The following is a 24,712-nucleotide window of genomic DNA, read 5'->3' as shown; positions in this document are numbered from 1 at the left end:
GCTAGAAATCCATAGGCATTGCATAGCTGCTCAGATTTAGGATTGTAATGGCACTGCTTGAAAACAGGCAAAAAAACATCTGAAGGAAGGTCCTGAAAGGACCACTAAACTTCCTGTTTGAGGTGTGAAGCTAATCTATAGCTGGTAAGAATAAGGAGGAGACTTCCTGGCTGGACAGACTATCCCTATTAACTTACCATCAGGCTTCTTACCCATTTCTCTGGAGAAGCTGGTGGTATCTGCAGCAGAGACGTGATACCAGAAGATGGATGGACAACTTGATTAGTCTCTGTATCCTCTTCTTACATTTCTGCTAAAATGGTATTTGCATTTACAGGCATTCAAGGACAGTCTGCTGTCCTGAAATGGACCCATTCCTTTGAGAGACATAAATTGTGTAAGGCAGACCAGGGAGAGTCCATCCCAGTTTATGTATTTATGATAAGCTTTTGCCAACAGAGAGACTTTCCTTTGTTTTTTCTAATTTGTATTCAGTGTCTTTTTTCATTTGTGATGGAAGAATTATCCCATATGAAGAATTCAGTATTGGTCACTCATTTCACTGCTGTGGCCACGGTTTTCTTTCTTAATAATGAGTGTAATTATCACCAGCTAGGCTTGTATGTGGTGAGACTTCACAGCTTGGATAGCTTGCACCTTTTCTATCTCATGGGCATGATACATTTTAATTTTTCCATTTGCTAACTACAGTTATCTTTATTGCTTTTTAAAAAAAATCTGACAAGTACTAGCATTAAAATTAGATTACATTACTTTAAAATAATAAAGTCATCAGCAGAAAAGTTGTTTGGGGAAAAGGAAATATCAGAATAAATAGCCAATTTGCACAAAGAAGACAGACAGATGGTTTGCTCATTAGCAATGGGTTCCTGAAATGCCCTCTCCTGCTTTTCCTTTACCCTGTAGCTGAGCACCCTACTGTTCAGTAGATCGGTATCTGAGGAGCCGATAGCTGGTCTTTAGAAACTTTACATTGAATTGTATGATTGCACAGAACTCAGGGGAGCACATAATGTGCTGGCATCCTTCTGTTAGATGGGTGGGGATTAATCAATCATCTCTTGGGCAGAAAACCCCTGGGAATCCAGCAAGAGCTTCAAGGGCCCAAGCTAGCGTCGGACTGATGTCAGACTCTGGTCCACAGATCACAGAATCACAGGATCACAGAATGTTAGGGATTGGAAGGGACCTCAAAAGATCATCTAGTCCAATCCCCCTGCCGGGGCAGGATTGCCTAGACCATATCACACAGGAACGCGTCCAGGCGGGTTTTGAATGTCTCCAGAGAAGGAGACTCCACAACCTCTCTGGGCAGCCTGTTCCAGTGTTCAGTCACCCTCACCGTAAAGAAGTTTTTCCTCAAATTTAAGTGGAACCTCCTGTGTTCCAGCTTACACCCATTGCCCCTTGTCCTGTCAAGGGATGTCACTGAGAAGAGCCTGGCTCCATCCTCTTGACACTTGCCCTTTACATATTTATAAACATTAATGAGATCACCCCTCAGTCTCCTCTTCTCCAAGCTAAAGAGACCCAGCTCCCTCAGCCTCTCCTCATAAGGGAGATGTTCCACTCCCTTAATCATCTTCGTGGCTCTGCGCTGGACTCTCTCTAGCAGTTCCGTGTCCTTCTTGAACTGAGGAGCCCAGAACTGGACACAATATTCCAGATACGGCCTCACCAGGGCAGAGTAGAGGGGGAGGAGAACCTCTCTCGACCTGCTGACCACACCCCTTCTAATACACCCCAGGATGCCATTGGCCTTCTTGGCCACAAGGGCACACTGCTGGCTCATGGTCATCCTGTTGTCCACTAGGACCCCCAGGTCCCTTTCCCCTACGCTGGTCTCCAACAGGTCTGTCCCCAACTTGTACTGGTACATGGGGTTGTTCTTGCCCAGATGCAGGACTCTACACTTGCCCTTGTTATATTTCATTAAATTTCTCCCCGCCCAACTCTCCAGCCTGTCCAGGTCTCTCTGAATGACTGCGCAGCCTTCCGGCGCGTCAGCCACTCCTCCCAGTTTTGTGTCATCAGCGAACTTGCTGACAGTGCACTCTAATCCCTCATCCAAGTCATTAATGAATATATTGAATAGAACTGGTCCCAGTACCGACCCTTGCGGGACTCCGCTAGACACAGGCCTCCAACTGGACTCTGTCCCATTGACCACCACTCTCTGGCTTCTTTCCTTCAGCCAGTTCACAATCCACCTCACTACCCGATCATCCAGACCACACTTCCCCAGTTTAGCTGCGAGGATGCTGTGGGAGACCGTGTCAAACGCTTTACTGAAATCGAGATAGACCACAGATAAGACGGAAGAGTGTTTTACTATTCTCATGATGTGGAGATTACAGACATTTGCAGAGAGCAGGGACTGAGCATTTCCCTACCAAATGATGTGATCGAATAACACCTCTCTAGCTTTTCCAGAAGTGGCTTGGTAGAACTGGTCGAACATGAAAGAGTGAGTTTAGTTATGGACTAGATCAGCAGCAGCTGGGGCGGACTTTAGAGTAGCCTCATTAATTGTTGGTCAAAGTGTTACTTCCCAGTATAAATCTGATTTAAGTGTTTACTGTCTCTTACTGCCAGGTAGCTCTCACCGCTGTCACGCTGCCCTCGCCACTTACAGAAGTCTCTGGTTGCTGTTGCTTTTGTCACTAGGTTGATCTTACAACTGATCTTTTCTTGAGGTCTTCCCTAATGTAGGTTTCCAGACCACAGACCTTTTCTTTCCTGAGCTAGACCTTCCCTACGTATCCTTTTCCAGATGAAGGGAAGCACCCTTTTGGGGAGGCGTCCTTACCCTTGCAGCCTGTCCCACTGGGATTCAGGCCCTGCAAGCTCTTGTGAAGCCATTCGTAGCAACTAATAGAAGTGACTTGAAAAAAATTCCTCTGCCCTAAACAGCCCTTATGGTCTCATGTCCAGAAGTGGAGGTCACCAGGGATGCACAGGGGTCCCAGGCGGAACATGCTCCTGTCCCCCCAATAGCATGCCTGTTTCTCTGCTTGAGTCTTCATACCAGCAGCAGCCTCTTCTACTGAACTCAACACACTTCTCTTTTTGGAGTTCCTTGTCTTTTGTCAGAACTTAAAATAGGGAGATCTGAATGGCTCTGAGTGCAGGACTGCAGCTGAGAAGTAGCTCCTCAGAGCTATAAACCTGGCCATTGTGTTTTGTGGGGAACTTCTTATCTATCCTGCATTTTTTACTTTTTCTGTTCTCTTTGGTTTAATGCTTCACATTTAAGAAGAGAGCAGTATAGAATTACTTAGGGGAGCAGAACTGCACACACTGACCATAAAGGTGTAAAACTGGCACGTTCCCGGTTTGACAGAGCTTTGAACCAACTTCAACTCTGTTGGCGGCAGCTGTATTGTGGCTGGCTTATGCCAGGTTGCACCTATTAACACCGATGCTGAATTTGGCTCATTTCCAGGGTAGCTGCCATAATGTGAAATGACATATGTGTTTTCAGTGGGGGGGAACATCAAAGGGAATCAAAAAATAAATTATGACTCCTGTTTGTGTAACTGTGAGATCATCTGAGGTATATTTATTTGCAATACCTGTCTGCTTTTTAAGTTATGCCAAGTTATGCACAGATTTTATCCCAGGATAACAGAGAGAGTTTTTCTAAATGCAAGATAATTACACAATAGCTATCAGCTGATTTTTTAATTTCTGTTGCCTGAAGAGTAATCAAGTGACCTTAACTATAGCTGTTATTCTACATATAATATGCAGATCTTTTCAAAACCCAGATTTAAAGATTAATCCTTGCAAAGATTTAATCCTTGCAACAATCCTGTGAGGTACATATGTAAACAAACTGCAGTCTAGAAATTAAGTGATACAAAAATTGGTTTTAAACTAGAACTCAGCATTCTTCTTTACCACATCCTTGTTTGCATCTGCTGCTTTGGTTGTCTATCTGTGTGGGGTAGAAATAAAGCTATACAGAAGTCGAAATAGTGACATCTCTTGCAGAATAATCTGCTTATTCTGCTCCAAAGTGGGGATTGTCTCAGGACATTTTTTTTTCTTTTTCTGTGTGTCTGCCTGACCTTTGCAGCTGAACTTTCAGACTGGGCAGCCTCATCAAGGCTCTACAAGAAAGTCTACATATTTTAGGGGTTGTTTGCATCATAAATACCCAATCGTAGGGAAGAAGAGAAAAATCAATATTTCTTTTCTTCATTTAGGAACTATTTACAACTGCGCACAAAGATCCAGGCACGTCTGCACAAACATCCAAGAATAATAAGGTTTAAAACTCATGGTTTGGAGAAATTTGCATCAGCAGTGTGGGCGCTTAGCCATTTTGTTGCCAGTTGTCCCTTTTTGTTTGGGGTACTGCAATGTGCAGCTAATGCATCATGTGGGAGAGGACAAAGAGACTTCAATGGAGTCTGAAATTTCAGCTAATCTCTCTGTGGTGACACACTGACAGATAGGAAAGCAACAGTAGGATCATAAGGAAACAAAACTGCAAAATTAAAAAATTGCCAGAAAAGCTGAAAATACCAGCCTATCTCTAATCTGGAAGCAGCTGTCTGACAGTATAGTATCCAAGCTAGTATCCTAAGAAACACCTCAAAACAGCAGGATTTTCTACATTAAGGTTATTCTGTTTTCATTTAAAAAAGACTGAAATAGCCAAGTAAAAATGTAAGAGCTGTCAATGATGTTAAAAACTGTAACCCCTTAGGTGACATTATTGCACCTTTGTACCCAGGTTATTGATTCAGAAAAGGACTGTTTGGTTTTTAGGTTCTGTTTTCATGATCAGTGGTTGAGAAAAAAAGGCTTTTGAATCAAAAGATTTGAATAGAAACATGCAGACTATAAAAGCCTATATGCATTTGCATTCATTGTTAAAATCCAGCCGAAAGGAAAATACTGCTTCTGCAGATTATTCCCACATTAGACCCCGTGTAGTTTCTTGCTGTGAAATATATCCAGAAGTGCTGCTCTGCACTGGGACTGTGTTAATGCAATGGCAGCGGTGGGGACATCGCTCCCTCCACGCAGCATGCAGGGACACCTGGCACTGCTTCCCATCTCCAACCCTTTTGGTATGAAAGCATTATTATTCTTAGGAAAATCAGAGTCCCCTGGCTTTTATGGAGAATACTATTTCGAGAAATTTTGTGAGGAAGAGCTGTTGGTTCAGAGGAAAGCTTGTCAAAGCTGCCTTTTTTAAAACATGTAGTAGAAGCACGATCATCTGGTAGCCTGGAGTATTTTCAGCAAACTATTTGCAGACGGTAATTGCCGAGTTTTAAGAGTTTCTTCCATTCCCTCAGCTCTTACCCTGGGCTCAGCTCTAGCGTTGGCCAGCGAGCATCCTTCCATTGCAAGTTTATTGTGTGACTGAATATTTCAGCCCGGGGTCTTAATGAATGTCTAGTGTTCCTTGTGAGAACTGTACAGACCTACATGGCTTGCTGGTTAAATTCACGCTTATTATAAAAAGCCACGTAGAAGTTAGAGGGCAGAGGAAAGAAAGAAGCGCCTAAAGAGAAGAAAAGCAGGGCCAGAGGAGAGCATGTCATTCAGAGGAGCCGTGTGAAATCTGACAAGTGTGCATAAATATTGGGCCTGCCCATAATAGGGCTGTGATTCTGCAGTGCGTACTGAAGTGAGGTCAGTGGGATGCCTTGCATGACTAATAATGAACCACTCACATCCGTACATGCAGCACGACTTTGGAGCCTGAATAGCTGCGAATACTATAGAGTCACTTTGCTCTGTAGAAATAAAAATGGTTATTGAATTTTGGTTGTGGGTTGGAGGGTTTTTTTACTTTTTAATTATTATTTTTTTCTTATTTGGGAATACAGAATTTATTATTTTATGTCTCAGTAGTGCTGAATAGTGTTCAAAAGATTTTATTTTTAAAGAGAATCCCTGCTGAATCATTTGGAAGGAACGTGGAACCACTTATTTCATCTTGCAGTATCTGCAAGTCACTGCTGGAATCATAGCAACAAGTGACACAGAGCATACATAATGCTGTGCAGGAGCCCAGTGGCAGAAAGCGAGGTTAAAAAAAAAAGTATCTTCTTTAAGCACCAGTCAGAATCCATCATTTGCTATTCCTAAAGTGTGAGTAGTTTTATTATCTGAAAAGTGGGAGGAGGTTTCAGATAAATCTATGCTTTCTAATAAAATTGATAATTTATGCCTCTTAGAATTTAAGGTTACAACAAGCTTTCACTTTAGTTCTTGTTATAAGGGTAGACTATTTGGCTAAAACCTACCATTTTTATGTTGACAGTGAGGGAAATGAATCGGCAAAGTTTGAAGAGGATTCATCCAAATGAGTTTCAGTTCCAAGTCATTAAAAATAATTATCTTAATTAGAGTTTTATTTTGCTTAACTCTAGATCTACTTTTGCTTCAAGTTTCTTTGTCACCTTCTGGGACACAAACAGCTTTCTCCAGTTTTCCCATGTAAATGAAGATGCATTAGAAATTCATACTTCAGTTATATGCAAAATAAAGAGAAAATAATGAAACCAGATTAGGAAATTGGGTGTTGTTCAGGGCATTCGGGGTGGCCAGGAAGAGCTTTTCTGGCATTGAGACTGGTGAGCCAAGTAGCACGGGGATGCGTGTGTGTGCGGGAGAGGGATAGCGCTGTGTGCCTGGCTGTGATGGTGCTGGCTGATGGAGAAATAGTATGGAAAGGTGCGTGCTCGTGTCTATGTGCACATCTGTGTGAGAGCGCACATGAGCATATGGGGTAAAGGTTTCTAAGTTTCACCGAGCTCCTTTTTTTTAGAGTTTTTATAACTTCATGTCTCTAGAGAATTTGCAGATATGCAAGTGTTGAACAGTCAATATGTTTCAGGCTATTTGTGTACGTGGCAAACTTTTGGCTGATTTTTTTCCTGCTTTTTTTTTTCTTTTTCTTTTTTTCTGGAGGGAGGTCTTTTTCAAAGAGATGCTGTGCATCTCTGAGGGCTTTCACTCCTCACTCGCCCATCCCAATATGTGGGGTCCGACCTCCTCATCATGCACTGTGTGTAGTAACTTGTGCCAAATGCACACCACAAGGTTCTCTAAAAAAAAAAAAAGCCTCAATATACACACATGAGGCTCCTTCAGTTGTAAGGACAAGGGCACTGCATCTCCTGCTTTCCATTTAGAGGCAAAACATTGCATAAGGTGGGGGAGAATCAGTGTCTGGAGAGGGAGACCTGGACTTTGCCACTCTTTAGAGATTTATTGGGAGAAAAAGTGTGTTCTTCTCCATTTCTGTTTACCCAGAGCTTGCCTGAGGGCTCCCTCCAGGGCTCCTAGGAGCCTGACAAGGTAGAGCAGCAAGGAAAGGAAAAGAAAGAGTTGGAAGTGATGTCTTAGTTGAGACTGGCTGCTAATTGCCTGTGTTTTTATTTGCTTTCTACCTCCCAATGTTTTAGGTATCAAGACTGGCAGGATCTTAGAAAATAGATGCCAAAAAGGTCTGGGGACTTCAGGCTTCTCAAACAACCAAAAAAAAACCCACACTGAGATTTCTAAGAACAGAATAGAAATGCATATTTTATCAAGATCCTCCATAAAAACTGTGATCACATGAAATTTTTGCTGCTGATCAGCAGCCGCATTGGAAGATCAGTCCCATAAGTAGTTTTATTCCCCTTCTTTATCGGTCAGCAGGCAGAGCATGCACCCAGGTAGCAATCACAGCACTGCTGCTTTAGGACCACCAGGAATTCAAATTCTGCAGTTCTTTTGCTGTGAGAAGCTGCCTTAAGGCAGCTATTTGTGCCCTTACTTTAAGCACTGGCACTGCAGCACCCTTTGAGATAGAGTGGGCCCTCAGCTGAGAAACACCTTACCTGTGAGGAGCTGCTTTTTCCAGGTGGCTGAGGATGCAGAAACAAAGAGCGAGCAATGAATTAAGTGGTAGAGAGAAACAGTTTTCATGTTTTAATTAGAAAAATGAAAAGTGCATGAATTTCCTCATTATAATAGTTTCTGTCATCTGAGAAATAATTATCTAAAAAAATTGAGGGTCTCTGGCAGTCCTTCCAATGGGCTGTGATTATTCACTCTAATGCATACATATTATTCATAGCCATTAATCTTCCACACCCAGGCTGGGATAAAGCCTATTCTGCTGTTAGTTGCCATGTTTCATGTCAAAAGCTCATCCACCGACGTAGCTCAGACATTTCCATTGTGTTATTGCCAAGAGAGTAACAGCTTTTTGGGAACCCTTGCCTTGACCAGCGGTAGAGAAAGAATATTTAGCTAGATAGGTTGAGGTTTTGCCTTTTTCTTTCCCCTTTTTGTTTTGCTTTGCTAGTCAGAGAAAAGAGGTGAAGGTTTATCAAGTCCCCTAACAAATCTGCACTTGCTGTTTCTTCAGGCTTCACAAAATAATCCTAGATTTGTATTCTCACCTGTCAGACTTGGTAAGTCTTCAGGATGCGACCTGATCACATCCTTTCATCAGGCATCCCTGCTGCCTTACTGTTAATCACAGCAGAACAGCAGTCATGGATTAGTGACCATTAGATACCTCCCTGCAGCAACTGCTGTATGCTGTCCAGTCTCCTCAAAACTTCAGTTTCAGAGAAGACAATTAAAGCCTTACACTGCCTGAGGCACTAGTCCAAGCCTCACTGAAGTTAATGAAAATGTGAGGAGGCTTTTTTGAAAAAATCATTAAAAAGTGGAGATTGGTGTGATTTTGGCACAGAATTATATTCCACAGTGGTATCTGGTATTTAGCCATTTGTATATGGTTAAATCCCTGTACTTCATATGCTGATCTATGGTAAAAAAAAAGTGTCTCCTTTTCCTTTTGGTCAAGAAGTATATTAAAAAGGTACTTCCCCAGAATATTTTCCCAGCCTGCATTCCCATGCAGGAGCATGCCATTGCTGCTTTGCTCTTCCTGAGTGCTTTGCAAAACTTTCCATCTATGAAGAGGTTCTTTGGAGTAGGCAAATCAAATACACAATACATGAGCATGTTTCTGCTCTGAGGTACTTTGGCATGAGAAAGATCCAGATATTAGAAGGACTTTGGAATTACTGTCTAAAAATGATTTTTCAGAAGCTGTTTCTCACATCATCTTCAGACACCTCTTTTACTAGGCAGCAGCATCAACAAGCTGTGCAAATGGGTTCAGAAAGCTCTTCCCTGTAATTTATGTGTTCTGATGCATGGTTACAATCAAGGGCACACTGTCTGGCATCAGCTTTCAGGGATTTGTAAAGTTGACAGCGCTGCTCACCTTTTTCATATTTCGTTCTGTATTTGAGATTGGATGTGCAGCAGCACAATCCAGATAGCTGGAGTGGTATTTTGCCACTTCATTGATGAACTGTATACATTCTTAGCAAAAGGCTGAGATTATACATTTTTCAGTAGGTGTGTAAAAGTACAGAGAAAAGGGCATAATTTTGTAGCCTTTGAGAGAAAGCTATCAAACTTAAGTGCTGTCAGTCATCATTTGTTATCATAATAATTATCATAATAAAAATACCATGTGCAATGTGACTAGGGTTAAAAATTCAGTCACTTGAAAGGTTAGGAAACAGTAGAAAAGTTTCCCAAGCAGCCTAATGCAGTGCAGAAATGGTCCCTTCCTGCTTGCTGGCTCGGCTCAGGGCTGGTCATGGCTGTGGTGACCGGAGGGTGCAAGGTTTCTTATGCAGATTGTAACGAGGTGGGTGTCAGTCTGTTCTCCCAAGTAACAAGTGACAGGATGAAGAAACAGCCTCAAGTTGCACCAGGGGAGGTTTAGTTTGGATATCAGGAAAAATTTCTTCACTGAAAGGGCTGTCAAACATTGGAACAGGCTGCCCAGGGAAACAGTTGAGTCACCATCCCCGGAAGTACTTAAAAGGTGTGTAGATGTGGTGCTTTGGGACATGGTTTAGTGGTGAACTTGGCAGTGCTAGGTTAGCGGTTGGACTTGATGGTCTTAAAGGTCTTTTCCAACCTAAATAATTCTATGATTCTATGATTCTTTTGCTTGGTTAGATATTAGCAAGAGAGGCAGAGAGGAGGACAGTGGGATACGTTCTCAGAGATGAGAGCTCCTCCCCTATCAGGAATACTTAAAGCATAGACTAAGTTGTCAAGAGGAGTGATGAAAGTTGGAAGTAATGAATTAGACTAAACAAAAATGTGGGAATAATATACACTGAGGGAAAAAATGCATGTGTCTGAGCAAAGATGTCCTAATCCATTTTTTGTAATATTTAATTCATATAACAACTGAACGTAAGAGGTGATGATCCAAGTTCCTTGGTCTTGTATCCTAAACTCAATACTTTGCTTGAATAAAGATTTTTGCCTTGGATTATTGCTATTAGAGTGGTCTCGACTGGTGAAACTCATCCTTTTGCTGTTTTAGGGGAATATAAATGGGTCAACCTCTTTCTCTCTTCTATTCTGTTTTGGGAAAACAGATAAAACATTGCACTTCATAGGCAAAGTGCAGCAGTTAGGATACAGCACTACAGTTGCTGTATCCAAGCAAAGTGCAGCAGTTAGGCCCTGAATAGGATGCATGTAGAGAGGGGTGAATACCAACAAAGTTGAAGCCATGAATTCCTCCTTCGGGCAAATACTTAGCATGGTCATCTCCCCAGAAATCAGCACCCAGAAGCGCTGAGGCACTGCAGCGGGGAAGCTCAGGACGATCAGCTACTGCGCCAACGGATGGGAAAGCGATTGGTCCTTCCCAGGAGCTACAGAGCAGACCAAGAAGCATTATCTCACCCCACGCTTTCACCCATCTCCCTAGGAGCTGCTCTGAGAGGTCTGAGAGCATGAAGACCCTCCCCTGGGTCTCTCTTCCTCACGTAAGACCCAATAATGCACACTGTGCCTTTCATTTTGTGCTATGGTCCTCAGGGTCAAAGCATTCCTTTATATCCAGAGGCAGGGACCACAAAACCCGGCAAGGAGCCAAGGCAGCTTGTTTAGGCTTCAAAGCAGCACTAGCACCAGAGAGCACAGCCCCTGCACACCTACAGAGTCACCTCAGCTCCCTGCAAGCAACGGGAATGGGTTCCCAGGCAATCACAGTCCAGCACCAGGAGCAGACAAAATGGTTAAGGATAACCCAAATACCCGCCCAGATCAGGGTATCCTCAGAAATATGCTCCACACCAGAATAATTTGCTGTTAACATCCATGGCCACCTTTATAATTTTTATATGCATTTTGAATTTTAGTGTTTAAAGCAGCATATTCCCACTTGGGCTTGTCATACACCTTTCCTAGTGCAGCTTTGTGGAGCTATATCCATCACGTAGAGTTTTTCATTTGGTATTTTCAGGGTTGCTACTGACACATCTTTATAGACTGGTTTTACTAAGGACATGCGGCTTTTGCAATTATACTCTCTCCTAACAATTTCTTTCCCTCCTGGCCATTTCCAGCTGCAATTGGACTTGTAGGTAGCCTAGCACTTTTATCCCATGAAGGTAACTCTTGACCCACAGAATGTGTTGGGAGAGAGGGTGGACATCACACTGCTGCTCCCAGAGCATCATGTTCTACAGCTCACCAGAGGGCTGGTGTGTTCGCAGGAGCTGCGTCCTCTTCTCGTCACCTGTGCCTGCCCTGACACAATCTTCACCATTTCTTAGTTACAAGTGCTATGCTCTGGCTTGAATTTCATTCCTATAATTGGTGGCCTTGTTTGTTGTAGCAGAACTAACTTTATTTGTGCTTGAACTGTCACTGCCATGGCTTACTGAATATGGATGTCTTGGAGGTGACACATCACTTGTTGGTAAACGGTTGTGTGTGTTGAATGATGTATAGGAAAGTGTGTTGCGGGTAGCAGTTATCTGAGGTTCAAAAATATCACCAGCTGCCAAAGTGTGAACTTGCTGTCTTTTTGCTCTATTTTTATAAACCCCTTTTTCAGAGTGCAGTGTCCTTAAAATTGTGAAATAATAGACAGGCAACCGAGGATTACAAAGACTATCTGGGACATGTTCGTTGGGGATCATCGCAGTTGGCCTTTAATCTCTCTGCTTCTTTACAATTTCATTTAATACTTTATAGAAACAGCAAGTTGCTCTAATCCAGGGGAGACTGAATATGCTTGTACTTGTAGTTGTCTGCTCAAGGAAAATTTTTCTTTCCATCCCCAATGCGAAAAACAATCCTGTGGCTCTTGATGTATTAGTGCGGAAAGCACAGATGTTGTGCAGCTCTGAATATCTTTCTCTGCAAAAAGACTTCCAAAAATATTCTTTTTTTTAGATTCTGTGAGATTTGCTCTTTACACCTATACCTTGAACACTACAGAGATTGCAGAGCTGTGTGTTTTCTCCCTCTCCCAGTGCAGCAAATTGCTGCAGTAACCTCCTGACCTAGTACGAGCTTGGGGCTTCGCTCAGCTCCCCTCCTCTCTCTCCTTTACTAGCACTGTCCAAATCATGTCTAACTCTGCTTCATCTCATCGCTGTCAAATTCTCCAGTTTGTTTCTCCAGTGTGCTAAAGGCTGTCCTGATACTGAGACCACCAGCTATGTAGTGTTGCTTTCTGAATGCTCTTGGTGGCAGGGAGTGAGCGGGCTCTGTCTCTGCAGCTGGAGAGCACGTATCTACCCCTGTACATATACTGCCTTCTTAGTAGTCTTCTGGAAAAAAAACCACATTTATGCCTGTAATAGATCACCTGTGCTACAGGAAATGCTGGGCTGGGTCTGCATTGATCAGCAGTAAATGCCTGCATATTGTCTTCCTTTGGGAATATAAACTCCTAATCCCCTCTCTGAGCCCTACCTGGCCTGCAGTCTAATTTCATAAAGCCAGCCCTGGCCGGCTGCTCACCAGCAGCTCCCAGCTGAAAGGCCCATGATATGACAGCAGTCCAATTGCTGCAGTCCCTCAGAAAAGGCTTGGGTTTTAAAGCATTTTTTCAGGGAGAAGGTGCAGGGAGGGGAGTTCATCTCTGTTCTCAGGCTGTCTGCATTGAGCGTTGGGTGGTGCAGGCAGTGATAAGCAGTGCAACGTGGATGGTGGATGGCAGGGCAGGTATGGCGGGGGCTGTTTCCAAGGGTTTGCTTTCTCTAGCGGTTGTCTAGTTTGCCCACGCTTCTGCAGTAAGTGTTGTCATGAGAGCAAAAGAAAGGCTTAAAAAAGTCATGCAAGTTGTTTCATCTTCTCTGGGAGCTTTTCAACGCCTGTTTTGTCCAGAGGGACAGCAAAGAGAGCCCCAGCCAGCACTGCTGGTCGTGGGGCTGGGTGCCTGCCCTTCCGCTGAGGAACACCCTTTCTCTCTTGGCATGCTGAAGCTTGGCCCTGGGCTATGGGCACCAGGCATGTATCGTTACATAGGGTTTTGTGGCCCAGCACAAGCAGTATTCCTGTTGGAGAGCCGTTTCGGGTCAGGTCTGTTTCTGTGTGTACATAGTGCTGGGCACATTTTTCACGGGCTGTCTACTGCGATATAACACTAGCGAGGTAATTAGAGGGCTCAGGCGGTGTCAGCGCAGCACATACCGCTTGGATTAGGCCCGGCTCTTGAACAAGCTCTTTCCAAAAGGGGTGCAAGCTGACGTGGTTCACGGCCCGTTTGCAGGGACCAGGAGCAGGCTGGTGCTCGGTGACTGCTGCTCAGCTGATGTAGGGGAATTTGCGGTGCCACTTCTGCCTCCTGCACCGGCAGGGAGGGGAGGGCGGGCGGTCCCAGCTAGCACAGGTTACTGTGGGCATTGCGGGCATAATATGGTGGGGGATGGAGAAGTGGAGGGCTGGCAGCAACCCCCTGGTAGATGTTGCCAGTCGGTGCTGCTACCACTCCTGCCTGGCAGGATGGGAAGGGACGGACGTGCGGCTGTGGTTTCATCCTCTGGCACAGGGGCTGGAAGCGAGGTGGTGCCGCAGCAGAGGGTTAGCAAGTGTGCCTGCGACGTGGGGGTGAAGGGGTGGGCACAGCGTAGGGAACTCACATTTAATAGCTGCGCAAGCGGAGGGGGGACAAGGCTTGGAGGGGCGTGTGTGCTCCTGGCACATCAGTGTCAGAGCACTGGTGTAGCAGGAGAGGGAGAAGCAGCACTGTGCAGGGATCTACCTGTTTTCTTTCTGGTTTTCTTCACCTGAAATAGGACCAAAAAAAGCTAGGAAAGTCTGGTCTCAGTGTATTATAATTTTCTTTACATATTGTGACACGTGATGTAATTTGGATATTTTATATCTTAACAAAATGGAACATTTTAATGAATTTAAGAAGTTATTAAGAAAAGTGTTTGGGCAGAAGCACTGCATAAGACAGTGATACATCAGTTAGAGTTTAGGATCTCAGCTTTCTGTTGCAGGATTTTGTTTACTATGTTAACAATTATTACATCGTGGGGCTATAATTGTTTGCCAGTTATTACTATAATGATTATTAAGTAATTATCATATTAATAAACATGATTATACTGGTTTCAGGTCCTCTTGTCAGCCTCCACTGACCAAATATTAAGTGAACTGGTGTGCTGTGAGGTGAACGCTGAGCCAGCCTGGCTATCTCCCATCCACCCGAGAGCTGCGGTCTCACCTTCCAAGGCTTCAGACAGCGAGTGCAGCCCTGCTCCTTCCCTCCCTGCAGCACACTCCCAGACTTGTCACACCGAACTATTTGTAAACACCAAGACAGCTGATATCTCGACAGTATCAGTCCACATGCAAAGGGCACTGGGAAGCCGTGAGAGATGGCCGGTGCCGTGTGTTAGTAGTGAGAGGCAAAAGAAAGAGGCTCCTCCAAAGCCCCTATTCATAAGCTTAGCACAATAGAGTAATGCAGCATTAGGGAAATTTAAGCTGGTGCTGAAAGCTAGTGTGCTTTGCTGCTTTTTTACTCAAGGGATGGCTTTTATCCTGAACTGTAATGCTTATGGTACTTCAGACATGGCTTGATTTCCTAGGTCATGTGAATGATGAATATCGCAGTATTCAGAGGTTTCTAGTAAATGAAACGCACATGGGAATGAATGCAGATATAGATCATTTGCGTCAAACCCAGCTTTATCAGGGCTCGGTGAGATATCTTTTTCAAGGGCCTACAGCAATTGAAAAGCAATTAGGATTTCATTGTGTTTTCCAGTTGCATTAACCATCCCGTAGATACGTACAAGAGTCCACATGGAAAAAGCTGCCACCGTACTTTCACTGCGCAGCCATTGTAATACAGAAGCATGGGATGGCTGCAAAGCAAAACTTCAGTTGGATACTTGGAATTTAGAGACACTTCAGGCCTTAAGAAAGAACAGAAAGCCACCCTGTCCTACCATTTAAAAAAGGGATGTTGCTACAGAAATGGGAAATGCTTCCTTTTCACCAAATGGGCAGGTAACAGTACCGGGAAGGAGATTTCAGAAAGCTGCAGTGTGATAGCTGAAAGCTGCCCCTCCTAAAGCAACAGGTCCTGGTCATGTTCTTTCAGTGCTGCATTTGGTAGAAGAGTTTCTTCATTAGTGGATTGAGAGTGACAGAGCTCTGCACAAAGAGTTTTTTCTTTATCTACCAAACTGGGCAAGCAAGAGTATCTCTGAAGCAGTGAGATGAAGGGGAATCACACATCCCCTCAATGTCAGGATCTGGCAAGTCCAAAGCTGCAAAAAGAGGGAAACTGCATGCAGTGGCCAGCGGAGCTAGATTTGTGTGGAGGGGGTTTGCTGGAGAAGGAGCATGGAGATGCCCTGGTTTTGTCACCCTCTGCCATAATCTTCCCATGCGGTCCTGCACAGTGCCCAGAAAACTTGCAGTGAGGCGTTCCTGAGCAGCGATTAGTGATGCAGTTAATGAACGCTGGTTTACATCACTTGGGGATAAATCCACCTTCTGACCATCTGCTACAAGTGGATCTGGTTTTCTTCTGATTCACATTCACATTCATGCCAAGCAGAATTACCTTCATTTAAATCACTGATGTTTCTTGGAGAGTAACCGCTATGAACGACCTGGTCCATTGGCAAGATCTCCCAATGAGTCCCATACCATGGGGCAGAGATTTTATCTCCCTGGATGTTTTGTTCATTCCTGAAGATGAGGAGGCTCAACAGCTAGCAAGAAGTTAGCTCTTCTTATGAAATGCCAATGTGCAACTCTGAAGCTGTTAGCCTTACAGATACTGGTAATCTGAAAGCAGCCTGCTGTATTTAGAGCAAGTGGGTTTGGTCGCTCATGCATTTTTTTTTTAAAAGTACTGTCAGATGTCTCACAGGCAGTATTTCCTAACGAATGCAAAAGAAAATTGTGATTATCCATTTCAAACAATAGGTAGCAAGCCATCATTGCCCATGAAACATTATTTATACATTTTATAAGCCCCAGTGATGCTCATGCATAATTCCTCACACATCACAGTGACAGAAATTGCCTTCGGGGCTGGACTTTCCAAGCCAGCCTTTCTGTTTTTGAGTTGCAGACATTGTCACTTCAATAGCTGACGACTTGATTTTACAGGTTCGGTTTGATGCACATATGATAGCAAGCCCACGCTTGCCTGCAGATGCCAGACTGCACCCAAAATGACTTGCTCCTCTTAATAGCAGTGAATAAAGTGACAGGCTGGCAGCTCTTAGGGACTCTTGATTCTCTTTTCTTGTTTTCCAAGTCCTTCTCTACTGCCGCCTGTTTGCAGCTCTGTTCTCATCCTACTCAGCACTTGCCTCAATATGAAAACCTGGGGCATATCATGTGTTTACATGTATGATTACTCTTAACTCAAACTTTACTTCCACGTCTTGCTCAACCTCTAATTCCAGTGCATTGACCCTTGCTTGCTGTTCCCCATGTGAGTAGTCTCGCTGTCACTGCTCAGTTTGAAGGACTCTTCTTGGACTTGTTAAAAACTGAATTCACCGAAAGACAGAAATTATCTCTTCCTGTCCATGCTAGGCTCCTAGGGGAAGTGAAAATAATTGTGTCTCTTCCTGCTGTTGATACTGTAGTCACTACAAGCAATAATCTTCTGGGAAGTTTAACTTTTAAAACACCAGGTAATTTGTTACCCCCATATACTAGCTCTCTTTGATAGCCGAGAGGTGTAGCAACAAACTGCAGTGAAACTGTGAAGGTAGAAAATGTCCGGTGAGTAACCTCTTTCCTAAGACACTGTGTTAACCAAAGGGCTAATAAAATCTCATTTAACCATCACTGAAAGACTTTTTCGTAGACAGCCAACCCTTGTTGGTCTCTTGAGTATAAAAAGTAGTATAGAAATGTTCCTTCTAGCATTAATTCATATCTGCTTCTGATACCAATCTCCTGCACATCAAAGAGAAATACTCCTTTATTGCACCATTTTACATTTTAAATCATTTAAGCTTGTAGCGCGTTCCACCTGCTTCTTGCAGTGGCACCCTCTGCCCTTAGTCCTTCTGAAATATCAGCTATATTGGCTGGTGTTTCATACACACGTGCAGCCTGGTCCCACAGTGGTCAAATGAAGATCTTTCCTTGCTCTCATATCAGGCTTAGGGGGTTTTGGCCAGGCAGTCCCTTGTTGCCATGCCTGTCTTTTTAGTCCTCCACTGACACGTGGGAAGGAGGTTTCTCCCTGTAATCTACTGGTAGCCCCCGGAGGTAAATATCCGATTCTTTTTCTTACACCAAGGACAGACTCAGCCTAAGGTTGAGTCTCAGCGATATGGAAATACAAAGCAATCTCCCAGCCGAGGACTGATCAGAAGGTTGCTCTTACTCAAACCAAACAGGACAGTGTGAAAATGCTTGAGGCAAGGCCTCGTCTAGGGCAGTGTGTTACAAACTTCTTAGTCTGGATCTGTGAAATCCATTTGTTCGGTGAGGAGTGGAGCTTACAGCTTCCAAAGCCAGATCGCTACCTGCCTGTTCCTCAGTGTGTCATCCATGTCTCCCACCTAAATTTTGATTCCCTTCCCCTACCTTTCCAAGTATTATCCTGTACAATAGAGCAAAGGCTTTATTACTTTCTCTTGCACAGCATAGCCCATGTGTTTATATCCCCTAGCTTCTTGAGTTGTATGTGTCTAAATGTAACCTTTTGCTTATAGGTAAAAGCAAGAGGTTTTTTAGGATTTGACACAAGGTTTTGCATTGGTAGCTGTTTGCTGCCGTCATGCATTGAGGCCTCTACAGAAATTGGTAGATTCATCCTTGACTGTAAGAACTTATAAATCAAATGCAGTAACCAGACAACCTCTGCTTGCTCAAGCTGGTCTTGCTTGAAGTCACACAGAAAAGCAGCGAGCATGAGGGCCAGGGCTATGCCCTGTATCTCTTCAACCATAGTGACCCATCTTGCATGCCGGGGCATGAATCTGCTGCCTGGTGACTGCTTTCAGTTATATATCTGTTTCCAGAATAACACTACATTTAAAAAAAAAAAGAAAGAGAAAACAGTAACTGTTTATCCTGGCTAAGCTTGTGTAACAGGTTTTCATATGATGTTTTTAGTGTTTAAAGTCTTTTTTCATTAAACTGTTTCAGTATCCAAAAAAAAACCCATTTCTCTTACTCAGCTTCATTAGTTATAGGAAATCACTGGATTAAAGTAGAGAGCAGATTAACAAAAAATAAACTGTAGTATGTCTTGGGCATATGGTGCCGCATATGAATGGGTTTTAACTACTTAACTGTGTATAACAAAGAGCAGAAGGAGAGATTTGTCTTAGCATGCAATAATTATGATTCGCAGTGGCTGCATAGCTGAACAGTCAGAAACCACAAAGCCACAGAAAGCTTTCGGTTAGGATTTGCATGGGATGTGCGCGCCTGTCCCCAAGCTCATGTCGTGTTTTCTGCCAGCTGACAGCCGGGCACGAGACTGGACTTAGTTAATGAACAGGATGCCTCTGCCTCCTTTCCCTTCCCCTTCGCTGGGCTCATGTTTTGCAGCGCTGGGTTAATGTCGGTTACAGAGACCAGGATTTAGCCCATCGGACGTGGGAGCTCGTGCTGGTCTGGGCACACTGCTCCATCGCATGGGCCAGAAGGGATGCATGCTGTGGGCAAGCCCATGACAGCCTGGGCTTCGCCTCAGTTGGAAATTGTCCCCCGCAGAGCAAATACAAACGGAAGTAGTAAATAAAAGAGACCACAGTGTCAGGGTGATTGGTGGGGAGTATCAGCCTTCAGGCTCTGGGCACGGGCAACGCAATACAGCCAGCTTTGAATTCAGACGACTCTATAATTTCTAGCTTCCTGCTTTTTTTGACCAATATCTATTATTCCTCTCTGATACTTCAACCTACAAAAGTCAAATCCATGCCTTTTCTAAATAGACCCAGCTCACACTGGTTTGAACTTGGTCCTGAGACACAAGTCAGTGCAAACACTGGTAATGTCCTGATGGTACTCCACCTTCCGCTTCTTAGGCAAACTGTCCTTTTCCATTGGGGTGCCGAGAGGTTTCTGGAAACTAAGCAGTGGTGGTGACATCTTTTCCATGTCTTAAAAAACCTGCTTATAAAGGGATATAAAGATTTGCAAAGCCAACAAAATCTAATTTATAAAGTAAACTCATAAATACCTGGAGAATTACCTGGCTTTATCTGGGCTCCTCAGTAGGTTTGCTAGCAGGGATTAACCAATAATGTTACACCACATAGCTTAAACATGCATGTCCTTCCCTTTTTTTGGGGGGTTGCTTTCCTCTGAGGTTTCCACAATGTATTTCACATCCACTGTGAGTAACATTCTTGGAGTTCTGCCCTGGATTAATCAAACATAAATCATTGCCCCATGCAAAAAGAAAGTTTTGCCAAAACTTGTGGTGGTCCAGGGGAGAAGAAAAGTGATTTTTTTTTCCTCTGTGAACTTTTAACTAATTTTATTCCTTTTTTTTTTTTTTGGTGGGAAATTCTGTGCACTGAAAAGTTCACTGACAAGGCCTTGATCATCTTGGTTTTTTAGTGATTAATATGAAAGATTAAATCCCCAGCTGCTCAGGAGAATATTCTTGCTTTCTCCTCCATTAGTTTTATGGCGTTGGTCCCTGCCAAACTTGCAGGCTTTGTGCTTAGCTTATCGATAACTCAGCGTTGCTTCTATTGCAGAGTTCCCTGAAGAGAAGAGGCAGCAGAGAAACACACAAAGAAAAAAAGGCATTTACCCAGGTATGGTTTTCAAGAACATGCCATTTTGAGCAAAATCACATGATAAAACTGAAAATTTCTTTTTGCAGGTGTTGACAGGGTCATCAGGCACATTAACTAGAGTGCAATTAGGCCGTAATCTACTGAGACCTCCCAGAGATAATGTAGAAGCAATTTAGGACACGAGTGTGATCTCTAAACCGTGCAGCTTCTCAGGCTCATTGTGCTTGTATCTGTAGATTCAGGCTGCAGGTTTTCTACAAGAAGACAAAATCACCTTGCCTCACAAAGTAATTGGATCGCAGCTTAGGGACTAACTAAATTTATACATGGTGCCAAAAATTTTGTGCTAATGAGCACCTTGGCAGGGAACGCGGTTGACACGCTGCAACGGCACCTCGCGAGCTCTCATGTCGCAGCCCCAGGATGGATCCCTCTCTGGTGTTGGGTGGCCAGTGTGTGAACTTGTGTTCCCCCAGGCTGAGATACAACACAGAGCCTAAGCTACCCTCTCAGTCTCCTTTTGGACACCGGTTTTATTGAAATCCCGTAGGCTGATCCTTCTCAGGGAAGCGGTCTGCCGCATTTCCTCTGCTTTCTGTGCTTACTGTAGGAGTTAAAGCTTTTCCCAGCACCCAGACTGTTACTGTTTATAGCCAGAGAGATGGGGATAGTGTTTCACCTCACTGCAAAAGGAGCCAAGAGCAACATCATGCCTTCGTTAGAGAAAGGTTTCACCTCCCCTGCTGCCCCCTTGGCAGGCCCAGTGTATGCAACCCAGACCCTTCGGGTCTTCTCTGAGTCGATGGAGTCTTAAAATCCATTGATTTGTAATAATAACTGTAATAAATCATTACAACATGTTACTCTTGAGTGGGAAGGGTGGGCAGACCGGGGGCTTGTGGTGGCCAGGGGCTGCAGGCTGTTTTCCCAAGATGCAGCAGACCAAGCGTCCCCACCGAGCCGATACAAGCACAGTTTAATCAGACCTTAAAATGGGGCACTGGGATTTCTACCTGCAGCACCTGCTACGGAGAATTATTTAAGCCGTCTGTCAGGTCAGAGAGTTTGTTTTTCTGCAAGTCTGTAAAATACATGGATGAAATATATATATATATATATATGCCCGCACACATGCAAATCACAGATGAAGCTACGTGAAGGCTGCGGTTGTGTCCACTGGGGTTTGTGGGTGGCACTGTCCTTCCTTTCCTCATTCCTGGAAATACAGAGTGGTACAGAGGGAATGGATTCCTTGTGCTTGCTTCCTCCGCCCAAATCCAAGTATTGACATCAGCTGTAGTTTGCCTTGGAAAGCCTTAAAAAGGACTTCACAAAATTATCCGCGTAACCCTGGGTCAGCTCTGCTCCACTCACAACGTGGGGAAGTGATCCTGGAAACCACCTGGGGAAAAAAAACCCTTTACGCTGTACACAGATTATAACTCATGCAAGCAAAGAATTTGGGCTTGAAAACTAAAACTATTGCGACAGCACTGCGCATGGTGGCCATTCAGTTTTCTTCAGCAATTCTTCAGGGTAGGAAAGACTGAGAAACAATCTTATATATTGACATGTCCCAGCCTATAGGTGCACGTCCTAGCTATCTCCCAACTGTAGGGTGATACCCAGAGCTGTCTCCAAACCTGGGTATCCCTTCAGAGATATGTGCTTGTTGAGACCAGAGCACACCACAGCAAGTGCCGACCTGGTCAAAGAGCTGCCAGGTCCTGTGGCATGACCCAAAGGGGTTAGTACAGGCACAGCCTGGGAGGTTGAAAACACTGCTCTTCAGGGACAGATGTCCTAAATAATAACAAAAGTTCAAATACCCGTTACATGTTTTCTGAAAAGCAACCACAAACTTAGATTCTGTGCATCCACATGCTTACAGATATGTATAGCATATGGCAAGATCGGTGTTTTTAGTTACTGGGACCTCATCATGAAAATTAGCTGGAACATCGCACCCACCACAGGGCACACTGAGTAAATAATACCTGTGAAACTGATTGTCTTGAAGTTGTGTAAAAGCAAAATTCGTAGCAGTGCTCACCCGCCTCTAGCAGTATTGAAGAAAAAAAGTTTTTATTCAGCAGAATTGCAAAACGGAGCTTCTTGGAAAATACCAGGCACCAGGCAAAACACAAAGAAAAGTGGTTCTCCAGCGCAAGGTAGGAGTGCTCGCCCTCAGCCAGATGCTTGGGTGCTGGTTGTACTGCCCTGTCGTCAGACTTGCAACCCCAAAACTGCTTACTCATCTTCTGCCTGGCAGTTCCCTTGAGCCAGTGGTGGTGGTAAAGGAGATGGTGTTGGTCTCTATCTATCTTTATGTCTCCTTGCCAGAAAAGAAATATCGTATTTGGGAATTTCTGATCAGCTCTTCATTCTCATCACATCGTTTACATTGCATAATGAATTTAAGTTCATTTCTTTCCTTTAAGTTTCATTTCTTTATCTCCATGTTCTACATTTGTCTAAATTAGACTGCAGACTCTGTAGGGAGGGATCTGGGGTTTTTCTTTCTGTTTTTTTTTTCCCTTAACATCCCTCTGAAGTGCCATGCAGAGCTGTGATGCTATTGTGTGCAAATAACCACTATCAGTAATCATTAATTCCCATTTATCTTTAATGATCTCTTAAAGTCCGTGACTAGCACCATGACTGACAGAACATTTTTGCACTGTTGTTCCTCCTTTTCTTTCTATACAGTCTGCCCTACGTACACCTTTTAGGAAAGTGTCCATATACTGAATGTGAAATGCAGTCAGGCTGTGCTGTAGCCCAGCTTTCAGCCCCTGGGATTTGAGCCTCTTGTTCCTCCAAAACAGTGGAAAGACTGTATTCTCCTTTTTTTCCCCCCTCTCTTTTCATTCATGATTTAACTAATAATGAACTATTCTTAATTTCGGCGATTTGGCCTCTCATTAGTTTGCCTTATATGTCAAAACTCTATTTGCCTTTATGGGTGTCTTGCCCTCTTGCTGTTTCTACTGTGTTTCAACTGATCAAGAAATCACTGATATTTCTGTACACAAAGTTGCAGAGGGACAGATGCATGAAGGTTGGAGTCCTACCCTTCTGGCATGCTTAGATCTGGCTGATAAATCTCTCCTGACCATTCTTTTCCATTGGAAAAAAGCTGTCCGGGGAATGGGATTTTCAGTAGTCATGTCCCCTGACAGAGAAGTGGGGAAGATCTAGAGCTTTCTCACCTTTCCAGATGGGTTCCATGTTTAGTAGGAGAGATTAACATCCATCAGCTCTGTTGTTTTGTATGAGGCTTGTGTTTGTTTAATGAAAAAAATCTCGTTTGTTTCAGCTCTTGTGAAAAACAAAACCTACAAATGTAATCCTTTTTTTTTTTCATAGACAAAACCTAGCAATAAAGTAATGTGGTTACAAGAAGTTAATGGTGGTTTTGTCCTGCTATAACAACACGCTAACTCCGCAGATGCATTGAGTCATGCAGTGATGCCGAGCAAAAACACTGGGGCCCTGACTCCAAACCCATCGAAGCCTTTCCCTTTTCTTCAAAAGCTCCCAAATGCTGAGTGCGCTGTCCCGAGTGCGACTCGGTGACTGTTACTCTTATTGCTTGAAACGCAGTGGGCGTCAGGCTGGAGCCCCCTCTGCCCCCTGGGGAGGAGCTGGCCTGTAGCACTCCCAGCCGGGGAGGTGCAAGGTGCCAGCCAGTGCCACTGATGGCTGGGCTCTTGCAGCCAAAGGTAGAAAGAAGCACAGGGAAAAAAAGCTGGATGACAAAGACAGAATAAAGAAAATGTCAGATGCGATTATTTCCAAGCTATTAACAGATAAAGAAGTAAACTGGAGTAATCACTCCACCTGTGAGCTCTAACGCACAGCACTGGTCTGGATGTAACCTTCCTTGTGATCTTTGTATTTCCCTAAAAGCAAAGCCTACAGCTGTGGGGATAAAATGGTTCTCAATGAGAGGAAAAACAGAGGTAATGTATTGTGCAGCCCTGAACAAAAATGATGCTTTAATCATACAGCCTTACCCAGCCAAAGCAACCAAAATTCAGAGTGAATCCAGTGGAGGCTGCATGGAATTTTGCCAGGTTTAAATCTGATATTTAATTTGTAGTTTTGAGTTATAAAAAGAAAAGCAATTTGCAAATATATGTGTGAAAAAGAGGTGTGTGTATGTAAGGAGATGATAGAGAGGAAAGAAAGCCAATCTTCTAAAGGCTCTGCTTCTAATCAATTTTATGCACCACGATTGTATTCATAGAAAACTCACATTTCTGGTGCCAGAAACACAATGACCAGAGTTTTACTCAGTCAACTGATCAACTGATTGCAGTTCTGTTTGGCTTCTGGTTATTACTGAAAACCACATATTAACAGAAACTTTGGCTATTGTTTCTCTCTATCATGTTATTAACATTTAAGATAACTTTTCTACTATTCAGTATTTTAAAGTTGCAATCTGCGCCAAGCAGAATCAACAAGAAAGCTGACTGAGTTCAGAAGTATGCAACCAATTACTTCTGTGGCTGTTTAGGTATTAATAATAGCTGAAATTAAGACATAATTAGTATATATCTAAATAGAATGGGGCGAAATTAATCTAGATAACATAAAAGACACCATTACCAATG

The 24,712-nt window shown here is 43.6% G+C and overlaps 1 protein-coding gene across 11 annotated transcripts in view; it reads left to right on the top strand.

The window, feature by feature from the left end:
* MTCL1 (microtubule crosslinking factor 1) overlaps nt 1-24,712 on the top strand; it is a 116,946-nt gene that overhangs the window by 41,260 nt on the left and 50,974 nt on the right. For 6 of the 11 annotated variants that reach the window (XM_068396301.1, XM_068396300.1, XM_068396299.1 and 3 more), the window contains exons 4-5: nt 20,049-20,108; nt 22,184-22,261. In XM_068396301.1, coding sequence (XP_068252402.1) covers nt 20,049-20,108; nt 22,184-22,261 — 138 coding nt within the window. The remainder of the gene's footprint in view (nt 1-20,048; nt 20,109-22,183; nt 22,262-24,712) is intronic. The other 5 variants (XM_068396307.1, XM_068396306.1, XM_068396309.1 and 2 more) reach the window with 2 other exon arrangements.

This window comes from Nyctibius grandis, chromosome 3 (assembly GCF_013368605.1).
Source record: "Nyctibius grandis isolate bNycGra1 chromosome 3, bNycGra1.pri, whole genome shotgun sequence".
NCBI lineage: Eukaryota > Metazoa > Chordata > Aves > Nyctibiiformes > Nyctibiidae > Nyctibius > Nyctibius grandis.
Note: the sequence above shows the minus strand (reverse complement) of the source record. Positions and strands in the feature narration are given on the sequence as shown.